At 38.6% G+C, this 22,085-nt stretch overlaps 1 protein-coding gene across 1 annotated transcript in view; it reads left to right on the plus strand.

Annotated features, from left to right (window-relative positions):
• Nucleotides 1-22,085, plus strand: part of CNTN3 (contactin 3) — a 220,621-nt gene that overhangs the window by 125,623 nt on the left and 72,913 nt on the right. The window contains exons 7-9 of the mRNA XM_008703149.2: nucleotides 2,274-2,410; nucleotides 3,342-3,471; nucleotides 6,390-6,540. Coding sequence (XP_008701371.2) covers nucleotides 2,274-2,410; nucleotides 3,342-3,471; nucleotides 6,390-6,540 — 418 coding nt within the window. The remainder of the gene's footprint in view (nucleotides 1-2,273; nucleotides 2,411-3,341; nucleotides 3,472-6,389; nucleotides 6,541-22,085) is intronic.

Consider the following 22,085-nt stretch of genomic DNA (forward strand, 5'->3'; position numbering starts at 1 on the left):
CAGGAATGTTTTAGCTCTGTGGAACAGCAGCCCTGCCTAAATAATAAACAATTGTATGCCTCATAGGACGAGAAATTCAAAGCTAAGTTGGTATTCACGTATCTTATAATCAAGCCCCCCTGCTCATTTTCCCTGTGATTTTGGCTCTGCCCTTATCTGTCTTTTCCCTTTCTCTGCATGATAGTCTCTGGTGGAGTCACAAAGTGGCTGCCCACAGTGACCAGGGCATCACTCCTTGTTCGATCTTCCTGTCTCCAAAACATCTTGTAATCTCCTTCTCCAGTCTCATTGCCTGCAGGTTTATTCCTAAACCAGTCACTAGCAAGGAGAGCTGGCTTAAACAACTTAAGAGCCTCTGTTTGGAACAAGGAATATCGTCCGGTTTTCCTAAATTTTATGGACGGTGTGAGGTGGTGGAAGGAAGGATAGTTCAATGAGAAATGGGAGTTATTTTACAAATAAAGAGAGGAGGAAATGGATGTACAATAGACAGCCAACATCATCCACTGTACTGACTAAAGAAAGTAGACTAATGCTTTATTCCATTCAGTAGGTAATATAATATATACCCAAGAAATAAATCAGAAATTAATGAGATAGGGTGTTTCATGAAAGTTACTCTACATTTCTGACTTAAGACTAGTATATTCTATCAGTGCCATGCTGTTCTCTGGTTATCCATTCTAATATTTCCTATAAGAAATGGTCTGATAGAGTAGTCGGATCTCATATGATAGAATAAGAGGGGAAATCACAGTTAACATGGAGGTTGTAATCTCAGGATTGGCTTCAGTCCAGCAAATTATCCTCCCATTTGGAGAAGAACAGTAGTATTAAGAAGTCAGTGGAATTTTTTGCTAGAAACTTGAGTCTTCGTCAAGGACTCATGTGTGAGTCTCTTTACAGTAGTAATCCATGAAGGCTGATATTTCCTGAAACAAGAAAATGTGCTTTAATATAAGTAGAGTGAAGTGATTTTGGACTGAACTACACTTCGACCGGGCACATCATTTATGTAAAAAATAATACTAATAATAAGGTAAAATTTAGACCAGTATATTTTCTCTAAAAGCTAAATAGCTATATTTTCATTTCAATTTCCTTTATTAAAAAAAAACAATTTTATGAGATAGAATGGGAAGACAAATCTTCCCATGGTTGCAATTAAATAGAAATAAACTGTTTCTCCATATGGGTGATGCAAATGTGAATCCCACAGTAGACATCACATGCATAATGCAATGGGAAACCAGTAAGACATCTCACCTCCCAGTTTTGGATCTAAAATGCAAGCTGAGACTTGGCTGAATATACTGTGTATATTGAGTGGCTTTAGTTGTAAGTGGTATGTTGCTTTCATCTGTAAAAAGAATTTTCCAAATATCTTCTAAAATGTAAGAGAAAGTGATAAATCCACTTGATGCCACTGATTTGCATACATAATTTAAGGTTGCATGAGCTGCTTCTTTTTCATAAAAACTCATATGATTCAAATTGAACCAATTTATCCATCTTTCTCTGCCTTCATTTTAATTCACACAGAGGTTCATAAGATGCTCATTGGCTTGTATTTAATTAAAAGTTATTTCTAACTTGAGGGAAATGTTTTTTTCCTCAGCTATAGAAGTTTCCCTTCTACGGATGTTAATTTTTAGTGCATAATTAAGACTAGTATCTGCTGTCATTCATGTATTAAGTTGTCATCAATTGTGACCTTATGATTCAGAAATGCACTTGGAAAGGAGCCTATTTTGTGTACCTGCATTACCAGCTACTAATACACATCTAAATTATATAATACGGTGCGGGGGTGCCTGGGTGTCTCCGTTGGTTAAGCCTGTGATTCTTGATTTCGGCTCAGGTCACGATCTCAGGGTCATGAGATCAAGCCCAGCACTGGGCTCCATGCTGGGAATGAAGCCTGATTAAGATTCTCAGATTCAGTCTCTCTCCGTCTCCCTCCGTTCCTCCCACCCCCGATTGCTCCCTCTTTAAAAAAAAAAGAAGAAAGAAAGAAAGAACATAATACAGTGCCCAGAATTTTGAAAACAGAGAAGGCATAATGAGTTTGGCTTAGGAAGTGACAGATTGCAACATCCGTCCTCAAATCTAGAAACGTTTCCCATATCCACTTAGTAAATAGGGTATTAAATATAATTTTAGCTGCTATGCTCATATTAATCCATTGCTCACAGTGTTTATATCCATTTGTATAACGTATTTATTTTTTATTTGCTGGGTGGTTTGATTTTTTTTTTTTCTTTTGCTTGCAGCAAAGCCTCATTGGGTTCAGCTCATAAAAGATGTAGAAATAGCAGTGGAGGACAATCTTTTTTGGGAATGCCGGGCAAGTGGTAAGCCCAAACCCTCCTACCGATGGTTGAAAAATGGAGAAGCCCTTGTGCTCGAGGTAAGGTAATGAGTCTGGTTATCCTTCCTCCCTTCATTTTGTGTTGAATAAATGCCCTCCTCATACCTACTGCCAAAGTAAACTCTTGAGTTTGCATACATTCATTTGCATCTAAAAAGTGGTGAAGGGGGGAAAAATATAAAATCAAGTACCCAGTATGCCAAGAAGGAAATATTTTCAACAAATGAGTTTCACTGGGAAAAGATGATTTTGTGAATTTAGTCTAAAACTGATATACTATTTTTTGTTTTGCTTTTGAAATTAGAGAAGACCTGACACTAATCAAATGTGGAATATAATTTCTTTTTCCCTGTTTGGCAACTTGGTATGGCCTCTGGAGACTAAATGCATTGTTACGTGGTTACCTTCTTACATGAGTACTTATTTTCTCAATCACTTTCTTTCTTAAGCCATGTAATTTTTGCTCTTTTAAAAAATTACGTGCTAAGTCAATTAGATTCCTTCACATTTCTATGTATAACCTGTCATACTACCTAAAAACCTTAATAAATGTATTTTCCAGAACCTTTTCTAATGCACAGAATTTATAATGTCTTTAATTTGCATGATTACAAAAATGGTGAAAACCTTTCCAGTTGACGGGATGGAAACATGATACATTTTTAAAAGTCTGCGACTTTAACCATAGGGAAAAATGAAATGCCTACAGTATTTTACCTCGTGTTTCGTTATTTATTTTACCGATAGACATTTGGACTGAAGGGTGTTTATTAGTATTTCTAATGTGTGGCTGTTATGTTAAATCTGCCTCAGATTTTCAAATAAGGAAATGTTACTATTTCAGGTCAGATTGCCTAATACTCTGAAGAAAATGAAGGAGGTTTGTGTATGATTAAAATAATAGTGGTTTTCATTTTTCTTTTAAAATGATATCTACATTTATATGCAAGAGATTTTTGTTATCACCTAGGAGAGAATACAGATAGAGAATGGTGCCCTTACAATATCGAACCTAAACGTGACTGATTCTGGCATGTTCCAGTGCATCGCAGAAAACAAACACGGTCTCGTCTATTCCAGTGCTGAACTTAAGGTTGTAGGTAAGACTAAGCTTCTCCTGTCCTATTTTTTCCCTGAAATCCTCCATTTTTGCTAGAACCAAAAGTATTTACTTCTCCTATTATATTCCTATATTATCTACAGTGTTGTAATCATATTGTTCAGGGTTTTTAATCAGGGGATATTTTTTAATGATTTCTAAGGAAAAGCAGCAATCGTGGCTGGAATAAGCCTCAAAGTTTAAGGTAGAGAAACAGTGATAAAACGGTATTGACCTAAAACATCCTTATCCAGCTCTGCTATTACAAACTAAGCAATGTCTTTTAAGAGAGGAAGTGAATTTGGTGTTTTCTGTTGCTGGGCCAGAAAAGTAAACAGAATTCAAAACAATACTTGATTGATCCACAAGGAGCTGCTTTAGTTTTTAGCGACCCTGCTTGAAGCATCCAACATTGGGCATACTGAAGTTTTAATTAACAAGGCTCAACCATTTGAAGTTCTGAATTATTTTCTTCTTCTTGCACTTTAAGTATATAAGAAGATAGAAAATGTCATCTTGTGTTTAGGGCAATTATCCAGAAAAACACTTCCTAAGTGGCAAATGCCTGAAAATCAACCAAAATTGTCAGAGCATAGCATAGTATGACATACACAAGAGAGAAAAAAGAAATGAAATTTATTGCTCCATGTAATTAAAGTACAGATTTGGGGGGTGCCTGGGTGGCTCAGTCGTTGAGTATCTGCGTTTGGCTCAGGGCGTGATCCCGGAGTTCTGGGATTGAGCCCCACGTCAGGCTCCTCTGCTGGGAGCCTGCTTCTTCCTCTCCCACTCCCCCTGCTTGTGTTTCCTCTCTCGCTGGCTGTCTCTATCTCTGTCGAATAAATAAATAAATAAAATCTTTAAAAAAAAAATAAAGTACAGATTTGGATCTGAGCAGAACATGATCCAGGGCTCAAGCGTCATCACCATCATCAGGACCTACATGGTGTTCCCCAGCACATTCAGTTTCCATGACCATGGTCAATCTAATGGAAGAAGCACGGCTTTCTGAATTGCCCTGAGAGAAATCACAGTCCAGCATGTCATTGCCCAGTAGAGCTGATGTGGGTCACGTACCCATGGGTGGCCCAATCCATATGGCCCAAAGGTTGGAAGGCCCAATGGATCTAACGCGTTGGTCCTCAATCAGGGATGATTTTGCTCTCAGGAAATATTTGGAAATGTTGGGAGACATTTTGGTTGTCACAGTGTTGGAGACAGATAGGAGAAGAAGGGAGCCAGTGTGTGTTACTGGCATCTTGTGGGTAGAGGTCAAAAAGGCTACCCACAAATAATCCTACTATGTAAATATCCTACAGTGCACAAGACAGCCTCTCACAACAAATAATTATTCAGCCCCAAACGTCAGGTGCCACACCGAGAAACCCCGGTTTAATGGGAAGCAGGTTTCTCATCCCTGGTGCTTGGAGGTTAGAAAAACATCATCTGCACTAGGAGGCCAAAAGTCTGGGAAGGGCAGGTTATCAACTGAAAATCTGGCTACTCTAATCCATGACAGAGAAGTGGGGTATTACCACAAAAAGAGAGTGGAATTTGTACATAGTCTTAAGTTGAAGCATGGCTATACTCTTGTATTAAATTAGCCTTATGAGTGACAGTTCATTCATGGTAAAGTAGATAATTTCCTACCCAACATGCTGTATGAGGCTTTTGTATGGGAAAAAAAATGTTAAAAATCTATACTGTTCACGGGTGTCTGCTTGGCTCAGTTGGTTATACATCGGCCTTTGGCTCAGGTCATGATCCCAAGGTCCTGGGATCGAGCCCTGCATTGGGCTCCCTGCTCAGTGGGGAGCCTGCTTCTCCCTCTGCTGCTCCCCCTGCTTGCGCTCTCTCTCTCTCTCTCTCTCAAGTAAATGAATAAAATCTTAAAAACAAACTTTAAAAAATTATAGTTCATTCAAATATAAAGTTTTGTGGTTTTTTTTTTTTTTCATCAAAGGTATTCTTTTAAGATCTTAAGTTTTAAGGCCAACAGCCTTTGGGTAAACATATCTTCTTTATCCACAATCTTATATATAACCACAGAATATAATTCTGTATATGATCTCCACTTCCAAAAAAATAAATAAATTTTATTCACTGGGATTTTCCATAAAACAGAGAATTAGACATTAGGAGAAATGCACTGTGTTTGGTTAACTTTTCCCACATTTGCAATAAAAGTAAGAGTGATTTTTTCTGATTAAAGAACCATTTCATTCAAATGATACATTATTATGTATCTTGAATGTTCAGGTGTTGTTTCAGGGTCAGCATTGTATGCATTATGAGCAGATAGAATGTTCTCTACATATTATCATGTTTAATGTGATAACTCATATTATATATTTCTCCAACTAAGAAGTTAAACCTAACCATATGAAAATTTTATAATAGATCTTGATAATTTTTATGCAAGAGAATAATAATTCAGTATTCAGCCTTCATTCTAAAAACATTTACTGAGGCCTACTGAGTGCCAGACACTGTGCCATGTGCTGAGTCTCAGAGATCGCAAGAGAGACTGACTCTATTGTTGTCTGCATGGAACTAACTTCCAAGAACATTCTATGATAAATATTTTTCATTTTAATAAGCTCACGATTGAGCTGTTTTAAAACTTCACAGCAAACTTCAAAAATTCCTATATAAAATAATCGCCCCAAGATTTAGAACTTTCTAGAAAACACAATAGTAGGAATTACTTTTTGAGCACTGAAATCCTGTGAGTGGTACCCAGTCAATTAAGTAAATCAAGTACTGATATCTGTGTGCTGGGAAACTTTAAAAGGGGTTATAAAGTCAACCTTTGAACCTACAGGAATTTTTAAATACTAAATTCTAATTTATTTCATAAATAATTATTTATTTAATTAAATAATACATTCTTGTTCTCTCTTCTTTCTTTCCTTTCAGCTTCTGCTCCAGATTTTTCGAAGACTCCAATGAAAAAGTTGATTCAGGTGCAGGTGGGCAGCATGGTCAGCTTGGATTGTAAACCTAGAGCCTCCCCCAAACCACTCTGTTCCTGGAAGAGAGGAGACGTGATCGTGCAGGAGAATGAAAGGTATTTTGTTGTCCAAAATAATGGTGATTTGCTTTCTTCTTACTTTTCATGGTGATGTCAAAGTAGGTTTTCAGTATGAAATGAGTAGAATATGAGGTGTTGAAAAATGGAAGACAGTAATATTTTTTAACTTCTTCCCATACAGAATACCTTATTTTAGCAAGGATTTTCCTCCCCAGTCATCTGGTAAGACTCAAAGTAGAATGATAAAGAAATAGTCCTGGACCTAGGTGAGCCCATATCCTAGAACAAAGAAGAGATGAGAGCATATGCCACATAAATACCAATATTGCTGTGGTCTTATATTGAAATAATTTGGCATTCCTGGTGTTAGTTTAAGCAAAGGCTTTCTTGGTTTCCCCATTGTTATAATAACATTTAAAATGAAGAGGAAGAATGAGGCATAAAGGTACCACTTGTAGAGCCAGACTACCTGGGTTCAATTCATTCTGCCTTTTACTTGCTCAATGAAAAGCTTTATTTCTTTGACTCATTTTCTTATTGAAAAAAATTATTTATTTATTCTAGAGAGAGTGAGCCCAAGTGGGGGGAGGGGCCGCCGGAGAGGGGGAGAGAGAATCCTCAAGCAAACTCCTGCTGAGCGTGGGGCCCAACAGGGGGATCCATCCCAGGACCCTGAGATCACCGCCTGCGTGGAAATCAGGAGCTGGCCACTTAACCAACTGAGCCACCCATTTTCTCGTAATTAACGTGGATGATGATATTTGTATGTTACGGGGGTTGTTAGCTAGATGAAATACATAAATATCTATACAGCACTTAGGTCACTAGCTGGCAGTGAGTAAACATAAGTATTAGCTATTATTATTTATTGAGCACTTAACTACATGCCAGGTGTTATGCTCAAAGCTTGTGATAGAGTATTGACCCCAAAGACGTCCATGTCCTTATCCTAGAAACCTATGATTATGTTAGATATATGACAAAAAAAGTAATTAAAGTTGAAGATGGAATAAAATTACTAAGCAGATGACTTCAAAATAGGGAGATTATCCTGGATTATGTGGGTAGGTTCACAGTTATCACCTGAATACTTATAAGAGGATGTGGAAGGCAGAAGCGTTGATCAGAGATGTATGATAATTAAGGATGAGGCAGGAGAGATTTCAGACTTCAGACGGACTTCATTTAGTATTTCTGGCTTTGAAGATGGTGGAAGGAAGCCATGAGCAAAGGATTTTGGATGACTCCCTAAGATGTGAATAGCCCTCAGTTGACAGCCAATAAGGGAAGAGGGACCTTAGTCCCATAGCCACAATGAACTGAATTCTATCAACAACCTGAAGGAGAATTTAATAATTCTGAACCCTCCCAAGGAACATAGCTCAGACAATACCTTGATTTTGGTCCAGTGATCCCTGTGCTGGACTTCTGACTTCCAGAACTATATAATAATAAATTTGTGTTATTATAGGCCAAATTACTAAACGTATAGTAAGTTATTATAGAAGCAAGAGGAAACTGATACAGAACTCTACACTCATTATCTCTTTTAAACTTCTCTGGAACTCTATGATGTGTTATAGATCATATTATCATCTCCATTTTACTAATGAGAAAAACAAAACTTAAATTATATAATTTGCCTAAAGTCACATAGCCAGGATTTTAATCCCTGTCTGTTTGACTCTAGACATAACCACTAAGTATTTTAAATGCCACATGTTGTATAGGGAGCCCAGAATTGTAGAGGTGGTCTTAGCTTTTGCAGTCATAGAGTCCAAATTACTCTTTTTGGAGATGAGGGAAAACAGCCAATAAAACCATAGGCCAAGAAATGTGGATTTACTTTTTCAAAATTACAAAGTCTTATTGCAGACAACCGAGTTGAACTGCTTTTATATTACCGAGGCACCAAGTATTTCCGTGAGTTGGTATGACAACACAAATTGCAATTCCTCCAGTATTTAATGGGAGACACTGCCCTTAAAAGGCAGCCACAGCAGGATGACAAGGCAAAGTTGTGAGCTGAGTGGTTAAACACAATCCGGCTAAATGCTGGGCCTCACAGAGTAGATTTCTGGAACAGGAAGTTAATTAGTGATTTGGAGTTTAATTTTGTAAACCAGTTGAAACAAGTGTAGGCTTGTGGCACAAATTAGTTAATTTTGGCTATATTGGAAGTTAAGTCTTCTTGTATAACTGCTGACTTTTTGTGTTCGGAAAAGTTTTAAATAGTTTTAACTGTGTACATAAATTAAATAGTGGCTAAATCCCAACGACTTCAGTACTTTACACAATAATAAACCCACTTGTCCTCACAGTAGTGCCTACAGGAGGCAGAGGTTTTTAATCTTAATTTCAAGAGTAGATAAGAAGATTAAGAGTTTTAGCTACAGGCACACAAGGAGGGATTTACTCCCACGTTATAGAGTAATGGGGTAATGCAAGAAAAAGGAGTATAAATTCCGGAACCTGATCTGGGGTTTCTGACTTGGCCACTTACTACTTTGGTGCCATTAGGTCCATTATGTAACACTTTCGAATCTTACTTTCCTCACTCATAAAAGAGATCATAATTCCTACCATACATAGTTGCTATATAGTGAGCATTTAGCATAATGTCTGATATTTGCAGATATACTGATGAGTGAGAATAAAGATATATTACAAATAAAATGTTATAAGTAACACTGACTGAGAAAGATAGAAGCTTTTTGCTTTTTGGTTGGGTGGCTCATTAGCTGATTGAAGTCTCTAAAGGTAGGCAGTTAGGACTACCTGGAATCCACAATTATCAGGGACACAGACCCCTTTTCTCTTGCTGTTCCACTATTTTCATAATCCTGAGTCAAGATGGCTCCCAGGGCTTCAGCTTCTCAGTGTCATCTCCCGGTAACAGGATGGAGGAAGACCAGAAATCAGAGTATACCTCTTCCCCTTTTTAGGAACTTTCCAGAAGTTCCATACAGTAATTTCTTTTATGCCTTACCGGGCAGAATTTAGTTCCCAAGCCAAACTTAAATGCAAGGGAGGCTGAGGAATATGGGGGTGTTTTTGTTTTTGTTTTTGTTTTGGTGGGCATGTATGTATCCAGTGAGAAATTAGGATTATTTTTTTAATTAAGATTATGTTACTGTTTTTTTTTAAAGATTTTTTATTTATGTATTTATTTATTTGACGGAGAGAGAGAGAGACAGCCAGTGAGAGAGGGAACACAAGCAGGGGGAGGGGGAGAGGAAGAAGCAGGCTCCCTAGCGGAGCAGGGAGCCCGATGCAGGGCTCGATCCCAGGACCCTGGGATCACGCCCTGAGCCGAAGGCAGACGCTTAACAACTGGGCCACCCAGGCGCCCCAGGATTATGTTTTAAGTAGAAAGAGGAAGATGATTTACTCTAGCAATGTATCATATTCATAAATGTTACTTCTGTCCATTTGAGGACTACTGACCTCCATTTAGAGTTAAATATTTCCAACATCTCTTCTATGAATAAGGAAAATTTTAGGTATAAAAACAGGGTTAAAAAGGGGAAACATATTTAAGAAGAAGTCTCTCCCAAGTATCTTAGTCTGAGCTTTTATAGCACAGTACCATAAACCAGATGGTTTAAACAACAGAAATTTTTTTCCCATAGTTCTGGGCATGGTAGTCTGAGATCAGGGTGCCAGCCTGGTCAAGTCCTGATAACGGGCGTCTTCTGGGTTTCAGATGGCAATCTTCTTATGTCTTCACATGGCAGACAGAGAGCAAGAGAGCTCTCAGGGATCTCATAAAGGCACTAATCCCATTCATGAGCTCCCCCCCCAACCCCCCGCTCATGACTCAATCACCTCCCAAAGGCCCTACCTCCTAATACCATCACACTGGGGATTAGGGGTTAACATGAATTTTGGGGCGACTCAAGCATTCAGTACATAGCACCAAGTCTGGTGGTTTGGATTTCACTTTTATCTCTTTGGACAGCGAAAGCACTGATGAGCCAGAGCCTTGATGCTTAGGGAAAATGCTGCTAGAAGCAATTATTGACCAAGTTGTACTTTTGAGTCTTCTCCAAGTTCATGTGAAATCAGAGTGGGCCTCAGCCATCACTTGGCAGGGAAAGGCCCATGTCTGTCCCTCTTGACTTGGTCTGCAGTCTTAAGCCAAATTGGGGAAGCACTTTAAATGATAGATTTATTGTGCATATTCAATCATTGGCTGTTCCAACTTAAAACATGCAGATTCAAATCTCATTTGGGGGGACAAATGAATTTATTGACACATTAGAAAATATAGGAGAAGACAAAATTTTGAAAGGGTATTTATGGCGAGATTTTTAAATACATTAGCTTTTTAGGTTTGTTTTTGGTTTTGTTTTTAATATGAACTTGGGTTTGTCAGTGAATGAGAAACTTGTAAGTAGGAAAGCTTTCTCCAGCCTAGTGTAGGGAATGTTGGTGGCAAATAAACTTGATTAAGCCAATACATACATATACTTTATTATGTAGAGCCTAGGTCATGAAAAAAAAAGAAAGTCAAATTAGGGGAAAAAAAATTTAAGGATTAAAGATGTCCTAAAAATTGTATAAACTAATAAATATGTCTACTATGTATATCACACAATGCATTTGAACAATTATACTCAACGTGGTTTGTAAGTTTTTATATCAGCACAGTAACAGCTTTGTAATTAATGCGTCAGCAGTAGTAATGGGGGTCTAAGTCAGTGAGACACCTTAATTACAGAATCATTTTGAAGAAATCAGTGTTATTGCTTTGAGGTCGAGAGAGCATTTCAAACTAAGGTAATAAAGGTATTACTTCCCAGCAGAGGTGTTAGAAAAGCTGCTCTGAATAGATTATAAGAGCTTATAATGCTGGTAGTGATTCCTGAGGTCTCAAAATCAAGTGCTCATTCATTCATTGGAAAATATTTTGAGTACCTACTCTGTGCTAGGCACCAGATATTTAATTTTTATCAGACAAGTCCATCCTCTTGTTTGTACTTTTCAGGGTATACAGACAGGCAACACTCAGCAGTTACAATAAAACTCAACTGGGACACTACAGTATGTTCAGTGATTATCAGAGAAGGCCCCATCTATAAATTAGAGATCTGAGCAGGCTTTCTGGAGAATGTAATATGTACAGCAAGACTTGAAAGATGACTGGAGTTTACCAAAGAAGAATATTTCAGGCAGAGGAAGAGCATATATAAAGGCACAGGGCAAAGAGTGGCTTAGGAACTTATGTAGCTTCAGTTTACTTCAAGTGTAAAGTGCCTCGTGAGGGCAGATGCAGACAGAGTGGGGCTGTAGAGGTGAGCAGGGATCTTACTCGGAATGACATGTAAGCCAAATCAAGAAGCTTGGGCTTTATTCCACAGGTGCTGAGAAGCAACAGAGTAAAATCAAAGTAGCAGAATTAGAAGACCAAATTTAATTTTGATTATGTTCTTTTAAAAAAAATCACAATGGTGGCAACAGCAAATATGACTTGGAATGGCAGAAAGACTTGAGGCCAGAATCTCAATTAGTAAAAATTCACCAATCTGAACAAGAGAGTATTATAACCTGACCTAAACAGATGGCAATGAGAAGGGAGAGAAGTGTTAAGGAGTTAGACAAAGGGGTTAAGACCACAGGACCTAGGTGTTAATTAGATTAATGATTTGAGGAAAAGGTAAGAGTCAAGGATGAATCCTAAATTTCCAGCTTAGACATCAGGGAGCATGGTGGACCTATTCAGTGAGACAGGCAACATTACAGAAAGAACAGGAGTAAGCACAAATGTGAGTGCTGTTTGGGATTGTTGGTGTTTGAAGTGCTTGTTGAAGACCCAACTGGATATATGAGCATACAGATGTTGACTAAATGGATCTGGAACTCAAGAGACAGGCTTGAGCAACAGATAGACTTTTAGGTGTTCTGAGCATGACATGGTAGCTGAAACCATGGCACTGAATAAAATTGTCTTGGAAGGTACGTAACATTAAATCATAGAGGGTCAATACCTTATCTCTGACGCTGATGGAAACTTAAGTTATAGGGTAGAGGAAACCTGTTTTCATAGACTTAGATAAATGGCTTACAGTCATCATTTAAAAGTAATCGATTTACTAAGTAAAGGTCAATGATAAGTCCCCTGGTATGCAAATATTCTAATCTTTGAAATTGCTAGCATCAATACTGAGCAAAGTTGTTGTTGTTGTTTACTTTTTGTCTTGTTTTGTTTTGTATTTGTATCATCCACTACTGAGAAAAGTTATTGTGCTTTTTTCCCGCTTGTACGAAGCAGGTTGTCTGAATAAACAGAAATGCCCTGCCCCTTTGAGTTTTCAGTGGTAGTACGCCAGCTGTCAGTGTTTTAGTGTTCTTGTACTCATTCATTCATTCGCTTATAATCCACATATTTTCAAAAAAGACAAATTGAAATAGGATGTTTTTTCTCCTTTAAGCAAAGTAAAATTGGAAAAGACTCTAGAGAATGCAAGCAGGCATGTTATTCAAGAAGAAATAGCCAGTTGGCATATTTTAAAGAATGTTTAGCTTTTCTCTATCACTTAGTGGTACTTACAATGCATTAGCCAATTATTTTTAAAAATGGGGCTTTCAGTTGAATGCTATTACTTATAATAGTAAATATTTTATTGCAATAGCCTTAATTCGAAAGAGAGTCAAAGAATGGCCCATTACTTCTAATTAAACACATTAAAATTGTTTCAAATGTTCTAGGCAGCATTTAATATTATAGAAATTTAAATGCTTTTTAAAGAAAGAAATAGTAAAGATTTTTTTCCCAAATATTAATAGCCATAATCCACATAATGCTTTTAAAATGTATTAACCAATTCTTAACATGCTTTTTACATATAGTTAGAAACTGGCTTTAAAAATGCAGTGAGAATTATTTTCTGTATAAGTCCATTTATATGACTGCTGAAAAAGGCACAGCCTTCAGGACAGAAAACAATGGTCACGGTTGCCAGAGTGGGTGGAGGGGTTGACTATTTAAGGACATGGGGAAACTTTTAGGAGTGAGGGAGTTGTTCTAGTTCTTGACCGTAGCGGTGGCTACATGACCACACTGATTATAAAAACTCACAGAACTACATACCAAAAGGGGTGAATTACACTATGTATAAATTATACTTTAATTTTTTAAGCAAAAATTTAACGCAATCTTACATTAACCTCATCCTGAATTCATGAGTAGCTTTGTAGAGAAATTGAAAGGCTCAAGAAATGCTCCCAACAGGTCACTTTTGCCTTCTGTGAAACATGAAGCAATTCCATGACAGCACTGAGAAGCAGAAGCAAAACTTTTGCCAGTAACCAGAATAATTCTGTCAGAGCAAGAACCACTTGGCATTTCTACCACTGCTACTACCAGTCACCACAGTCTTGCTCTGTAAAGATGTGTCTAGGAGCTCTGTTACTACCAGCAGATCTGGTAGGTGGCACTTCCTCTTGTTTCAAGCTCTTAGATGAAGAACAAGGATTCCTTTGCCAAAGTTTCTGTCTCCATCCCTTCCCCATTCCCCCACATTTCTTGGCTCCTCTCTCTCTCTCGTCACAGTAGACTCTAGTTTTTTTGTGTCGTACTGTTCAAAATGCTGCTCCCTTCTCTGTCTGCCTTCTGTTGCCCCTTTTACCTGAAGAGCTGGATTCTGTTATCTTCCTTTTCATCCTCAGTCTGCCCGTCTAAACAGCTGTTACCTCACAACTACCTGATAGGTATGGAAGCTCAGTGCATTTCAGTTAATCTACCCTTGGGCAAACAGCCAAGATCTCGGGTAATTCTTTGCCCCTGTACCTTTAGCTCCAAATTAATCTTGAACTGGAGAACTTAGAAGATCAAAGGAGAATTTTATGTAATATGTGTGTTGTTGCCACTTTCAGGACTTGGATATTAGCTGAATAGAGATTGACATCCCTGTTCCATAGCTATAGGGAAGGTACACATGTTGTCCCCTAATCTGTCTTTAATCAGCAGTGGGGGCTTTCCCAGCACTGGGAATGCACAGATGAATACGAAATAGCAAGAGCACTTAAAGAGCCCACTCATAGTCTCTTCAGAGTTTGGAAAAGTTAACCACCAGTTACACTATATGATCAAGGTGACCATGTAATTCATTCTATACACTGACACATTTTAAAAGAGAAAGGGGGCACTGCTAGCAATTACCTTCAAGACAATACGTATAAACTGTACTGGCCTGAGGAAACTGGACACTGCCACCTTGTCTATAATGGAGGTGTATGGAAGCAAGGAAGAAGCACAGAGAAAAGAGATGCTGTCTCAGCCTTGGGAACTGGAAAATCAGCTCCACAGAAGGAGAGGCATCTCAGAGGAGGCAACCCTGGAGCTATGTTTTGAAGGATCTATAAAATCTAACAGAGCAAAAGAGAAGGGAAAACACCATCTGAACAAAATGGTGGATGGCATAGACAGAGGTGGAACTGGGTATTTATTCCAGTTGTGTCTGGGCTAAAGTGCGTATATGATCAGGAAAATAAGAAGGCCTGACCTGAGTTCTTCCCCAGATAGAGAACCATCTCTCTCCTTCAAAGGAGGTGAACATTGGATGATCATTTTTATGAAAGGGGAGATTGAGATACCTAAGTAAGTATACAACAGTCTCAGAGAGGAGAGAGCAGCCCCCTTCCCTGTCTGGGTTCCATTACCCACACCTCCATTTCTCTCATGCTTCCAGCTGTAAAGAAAAGAGGAAAGGGTATATTTGCCCCTTACATCCCATATCCTATGAGAAGATTAAGCTAATATTTAACAGTGAAGATAATCAAGAGAAGAATCAATACAATCCAGACCTTTGGGTTGGGTAGGGCTCTTGGGAAGCCATCCCAATCACTTCCTCTCTGCCGTCCCCCACTCTTCAACCACCAGAACATGCCTACAGAGCTTCTTCCATTAACCACAGACACTTAAGTTTCTGCGTATGTATTTGTATCATTATTTACATGAATCATTTATGCCTGATGGGCATGCAGCATACTAAGTAACATTATTCACTGTGTCAGATGTAGCAAATGTAGGTTTGATTTCCTTCTTGACTTAATTTTAGCGGGTGTAAAGAGCAAAACGTCAGAATCGGGAAGGTGTGGGTTAAATCTTGGCTCTTTCACTTACCACGTAGGTGGAGCTAAGCACGTTATTTAACCTCTGAGTCTTTTGTTCCTTATTTGTGAAATGGGGCCTTATTGCAAAGTTAGCCAGTCTGTTAGGTTGTATTTGCTTGGCACATACTCCTCCCAACGATCGGACAAAAATACTGACCTTCCCTGACGAGCAAAGAAAGGACGAAGTTTCCTTTGGAAAAATCATGTCCAACTCTGTTGCTCCATTTCACTCATGTTTCTTTATCTCAGGGGACTCAGGTTGCAAAGATAAAAATAAATAGTGTGTGTGTGAAGCACCTCCTATAGCAGCTTCTAGATATAGTCTCAGGAAAAGGTACCATACCGTTGCCGTTCATGTTGCTTTTAATATTAACTGTTTCCATCATGTTGCTCAAATACTTTAGGAGTATTTTAGGAGGAGTACTTTAGGAGGAGACTGGGTCAAAAAGAAATGTGAGTAAAAACTTTTGTCTTTTATAACTCTCAGTTGAGTTTTCCATTATTTAAACCTTCTTAAATAAATAAATTTTACCTAAATGTTGTTAAATAAATTGCTTTCTTTTTTTAAAGATTTTATTTATTTGAGAGAGAGAGAGAGAGAAAAACACAAGTGGGGAGAGGGGCAGAGCAAGGAAAGGGACAAGCAGACTCCCTGCTGAGCACGGAGCCCAATGCAGCCAATCCCAGGATCCTGAGATCATGACGTGAGCTGAAGTCAGATGCTTAACCCACTGAACCACCCAGGCACTCCAGGAAATTGCTGCTTGCTTGCTTGCTTTTTTCTTTCTTTCTTTCTTTCTTTCTTTCTTTTTTTAAGATTTTACTTATTTATTTGTCAGAGAGAGAGTGAGAGGGAGCTCAAGCAGGGGGAGCAGCAGGCTCTCCGCTGAGCAAGGAGCCAGCTGCGGGACTGGATCCCAACTGACTGAGCCACCTAGGCGTCCTGGAATTGCTGTTTTCAAAAATCATATCGGGTAAATTTTGCAGATGACCGTGTGGTTCTTAAATCCGTATTTCAAATTATATTTTCATGAATCATTAAAGTTAAGGCCACTTTAAAAAATATTTTATCAGTGTCATGATTTTGGTAGGGGAAAGCCGGTTAATGAATTTGAATATGCTAGACATTGGAATCTGTTTGAAGCCAGTTCCTTGTTAGAACCGCATAATTAATTCATACCCATACTCAGGGTAAATGTTTTACTTACTGGGTGTATCCCGCCATACCGCATCTGTTTGGTCATAGAACATTTCTCACTCAAGCCCCCAAATCCCACACACACTTGCCTATAGCCCAGTCAATGTTCTGTATCCTTGTTCTCACTGAAAATTGAAAGAAAAAATATATTAATGCTATTGTAGAAACTTGTACTATCATCATATAACACCTTTGCTTTTTTTCCCTGATAATGCATTTAAGATAGGAAAAATCAGATGCTTTCGTTCAGAGTAAGAATATTGACTCTTTCAACACTACCAAGTTACAGGACAGGGGTGCATACCATTGCCTTTTGAATAAATTTTTTTAAAAAGGAGAAAGGGACAGAATTCTCATTTCATCCTGCATTTTTTTGCTCTTGTAATTTCCTCTGGCTGGTTTCTTTATCCCATTGTATCATCTAACACAGTGTATTAGAACTGTTTGTGCAGAAGGCCATCTGACCTGGGTTCTCAGAGAGCCTTTTGCTTATCTATCCTTGTACCCTCAGACTCTGTTCCATACATATTTGTTCATTTCAACATTCATTTATTCCTCAAATATTTATTTAACATCTACAGTTCCCATTAACTATTGCTGCATAACAAATCACCCTGAGAGCCTATGGTGTAAAAGATAGTCACTTTGTTCGATTTCACTGTTTCGTGGGTCAGAAATTGGGAAAAGGCTCGGCCAAGCTTGACTAGGTATTAGCTTAGCTTGTCTTCCATGACTGTGGTCTGGTAGTGGCTAGAGCCAGAACAGCTGGGAGCTGGCTATGCCCTGCGTTCTCTTTGGCAGTCACAAGGTCTTTCCGTGTGGTTTCTCCACGTGGGCTAGTTTGCGCTTCCTCACAGCATGGTGGCTCTAGGGAGCTGAAATGCTTACAAGGCAGCTAATGAGTTCATGAGTGAATATTCAGGGTAGCAAGATGGAAGGTGAGTCCCTGAGGCTCAGAAGACACAACACCCCACTTTTCTAGCATTACACTAATTATTAAGGAATCACCAAGCTAACCAGATTCAGAGGGAGGGCAATTAGACTCTACCTCTTGATGAGACAATAGCAAGATTCTAGGGGAGCAGGTGGGATGGGAAATCTAACTGTGGCTACCTTTGGGAAGTGCAATCTGGCACACCTCCCACGTGCCATGCATTGCCTAGGCTCTGAGGAAACCACATGAACAAGGCAGCCACGGTCCCTTCCTCATGGGACTTGCAGAAGGGAAATACAGAATGCAGATAAGTTGAAAAGACCTCATAGAAATTGCAAAAGGGAGAGGCAGAGTACATATAAATTAAAAAGATAATTTATTTAGCCATAAAGAAAAATATATATAGAATTACAGAGTTTTTTTTTTTTTTTTTAAGATTTTATTAATTTATTTGACAGAGAGAGACAGCCAGCGAGAGAGGGAACACAGGCAGGGGGAGTGGGAGAGGAAGAAGCAGGCTCATAGTGGAGAAGCCTGATGTGGGGCTCAATCCCAGAATGCTGGGATCACGCCCTGAGCCGAAGGCAGATGCTTAACGACTGCACCACCCAGGCGCCCCCTACACAGAGTTTTATTAAAAAAAAAAAAAAAAGGATTCATTAAGGAAGTAACTCTGGGGCAGAAAACTAAATGGTGAGAAGCAATGGATCATGCCAAGAATTGAAAGAAGTGCCTTCCAGGAAGACACCCCAACAAGAACCAAGGCCCAGAGCTGGGATTGAGGTTGACTGATTTGAGAATCAGGAGGAAACCAGTGTCACAGAGGTGTCATGTATGGATCAGGAGAGGAACAAAATATAAAGCCTCAGGAAAAAAAATAACAAACAAACAAATAAAATATGAAGTCTCGGAGATGGGATCCTTAAATACCATGGTAAAAATGTTGGATTTTATTTTAAATAGAATAAGAATCATCAGAGGTCTTAATGCAGAGAAGTGACATGACCTAGTTCAAAGAGAACTCTGGCTAAAGTATGGAGAGTGGGTTGAAGAGAGAAAGGGAGGGAGCGCAGATCTGGTTAGGAAGTGGTTTGTAGTTGGCAGGACCATATTGACTGGAGGCTTGACTTAGGGTAACAGTGGGTGACATGGAGAAAAAAGATACTACGTATCTTGAAGGTAGAGTTGGATAAATTTGTACCTTAGGTATAAAAAATTTCCTACCAAATGATTACATTTTATGGTTAATTGTGCATGAACTATAGGTATGCCCCTGAGCCATTAGATTTCAAGTCTTCAAAGGGTAGGGGATAATTCTACTCTTATTTTCCAAAACTCTTGGTGCAATTTAAGTCCTCAAAAAATACTTGTTGAAGTGAATTTAATTCTCTTTTGAGCAGTTTCCATTTCTTAAATATATCTATAATTTGCTTTTCTTTTTTTTTTTTTAAAGTAGGCTCTATGCCCAGCTTGGAGTCCAAAGCAGGGCTTGAACTCACAGCCCTGAGATTAAGACCTGAACTGAGATCAAGAGTCAGCTGCTTAACTGACCAAGCCTCCCAGGCACCCCTATAATTTTCTTATTTAATTCACCACAACAGTTTCTTAAAAATATACAAAAATTTGCTTTTTAAATAAATTTCTACTTGAGGCTTCCTTTTGAAAATAAATAATTTCCTTATTCTAATTCTTCACCCCCCCCCCTGAAACTTTAACAGAAATGGGGGTGGATAGATGGGTGGACGGATGGATGGTTGAATGGATGATTAGGTGAGGTGCCGTTGCACTTCCATAAAAAAGAAATAAACATGTGTTTCAGTAGTGATGGTTGCTGCCTCCCGCATTCTGATGCTGGAAGGTGTTATTCATAATTTATGATCTGTTATATAAGTTCTAATGAGTTGGTGCACTGAGTTAAATTTCTTACTGCTTAACAAACTTAAAAACAATTGATTTTGTACTTTGACCTGTTTTCCACTTCCTGATTTTATTTGTGATATTTTAAAATTCTATCTTAATGAAGATTTTATTCCTAGAGCATTTTCTGTAAGATGAGAGTGTTTGACCCTTTGTGAGTATGAAGTCCTGAAAAAAAATCTATAATTGAGGTTGAATAGATAAAAATCTATCTTGTTTGGGAAAAAATTATTGCCTGACCTTTTACATTCAAATACTAAAGAAAGAGGCATGTTTAACTTTACTTTTAAGATTTTATTAGGCACTTTATGGGGCGCCTGGGTGGCGTAGTCATTAAGCGTCTGCCTTCGGCTCAGGGTGTGATCCCGGCGTTCTGGGATCGAGCCCCTCATCAGGCTCCTCCGCTAGGAGCCTGCTTCTTCCTCTCCCACTCCCCCTGCTTGTGTTCCCTCTCTTGATGGCTGTCTCTTCTCTCAAATAAATAAATAAAATCTTTAAAAAAAAAGATTTTATTAGGCACTTTATTTCCAGTATTTATTAAGTTACTTAATTTACTTGAAAAAATGGTAGTATTTTAAAACCTGATACAAATTATATGTTTTTCTAGGTACTTAAAATACTGATACCTCGCTATTTTTATTATTTATTATTTCTTTATTACTTTAGCCTCATTTTAATAACTTGATGTCTCCTAGTTTATTTCATTTACTTATATCATGTCTCATTCCTCAAAGAACTTGAGACAGTTTATCAAAGTACACACTGAGGAGGAAAAAAATGTGGAGAAAAAAAGATGCCAGCATTCCACTTGTGTAGAATGTAAGTTATATTAATTAGGACAGCCTAAATTCTTACTAGGGTGTCCTTACTGCCTCTTATAGAGCACGATCCATAGTACGTGTTCAGTAAATCCTTGTTGGATGAGTATCTGAGGGAAGTTTACAAAACATGAGCCAGTGGATCCATTCATGTATTTGAGATGCACAATTTTGGCTCAGAGCTTTCTGCTAAAAATAAGCAGACAAAAATACTGCCAATTACAGAATCCTTGATGTCCATAAGGTGAAATGAGACCATTTGATAAGGAGATATGCAGCTCTTCCTAGGCATAAAAATGTAAATGTATATCCAAATCCAATGGGTTGTCATGAAGGGACCATTGAGTCATATAGTACTCACAGTGCACATTCATAAAATACAATGACTTCTTGGGGCACTTGGGTGGCTCAGTCAGTTAAGCATCTGCCTTTGGCTCAGGTCATGATCCCAGGGTCCTGGGATCGAGCCCCGGGTTGGGCACCCTGTTCAGTGGAGAGTCTGCTTCTCCCCCTCCCTGTGACCCGGCCCCCTGCTCATGCTTTCTCTCTCTCTCTCTCTCAAATGATTAAATTTTAAAAATCTTTTTAAAAATACAATGACTTCTCAATGAATGTTAAAGGGTTTTTTTTTTCTTATTCTTTGCAATCCAAGTGTTAAGACTTAAGGCTCTTGAGAAAGAAGTAGACTACATTCTTCTAGCTAATTTTCCATGCATATTATCTCTCACATGTATGTTTTTAGTGAGCTTGAGATGGAAATTGTTTCAAGGTTACGTTTGGTGTCAAGAATGTAGGGTACACAGGAGGGGCTGCTGTGAAGACGGAGAGTCAGTGCTTACAAAGAGTCATTTGAACTAATAGTAAAGTTTATATCATCTGATTAAAGGTGTGGTGGCTCACCAGAACCTGTGTGAATAGACAATGATCATATGTCTGCATGGAGGAAGGACGAGAAAGTGCAGATTGTTAGGACTGAGATTTTTCTCAGAAAACAGTTTGCAACCCACCGCAGGTTGTGAATGAATGTGTGACCTAAGACTCTACATTTTTGAGTAGTGCAACATTACTACTCTTTTTCTTTAAGTGAGGTACAGTTGATACACAATGTTACATTAGTTTCAAGTGTGCAACATAGTGATTCCACAAGTCTATGTGTTACCTATGCTCACCGCAACTGTAGCTCCCATCAGTCACCATACAATGCTATCACAGTACCATTTACTATATGCCCTATGCCATGACTCTGACCCCCGTGACTTACTCATTCCATAACTGGAAACCTGTACTTCCCACTCCCCTTCACCCATTTTGCCCCTCCCTCCATACCTCTCCCCTCTGGCAACCACCAGTTCATTCTCAGTATTTTCACTACCACTCTATTTTTGTGCAAGATAATTTTTAAGGGGCTAGTCACCAAATGTACACAGTCATCATGAAGGAAAATCTTAATAAGGTGCACCTAAAAAGACTAACACCGAAGCATCCGAGATAAAAAGCTTTCGAACACAGTCTTGTTATGATGGGATGAGTTGAATTGCTAGCAGGAGTTGCCAACCTGATGTCTGCAGATTCAACTTGAATTGTATCACATTCGTTG

Source organism: Ursus maritimus, unplaced genomic scaffold, assembly GCF_017311325.1.
Source record: "Ursus maritimus isolate PB19 unplaced genomic scaffold, ASM1731132v1 scaffold_14, whole genome shotgun sequence".
In the NCBI taxonomy this organism is placed as follows: domain Eukaryota; kingdom Metazoa; phylum Chordata; class Mammalia; order Carnivora; family Ursidae; genus Ursus; species Ursus maritimus.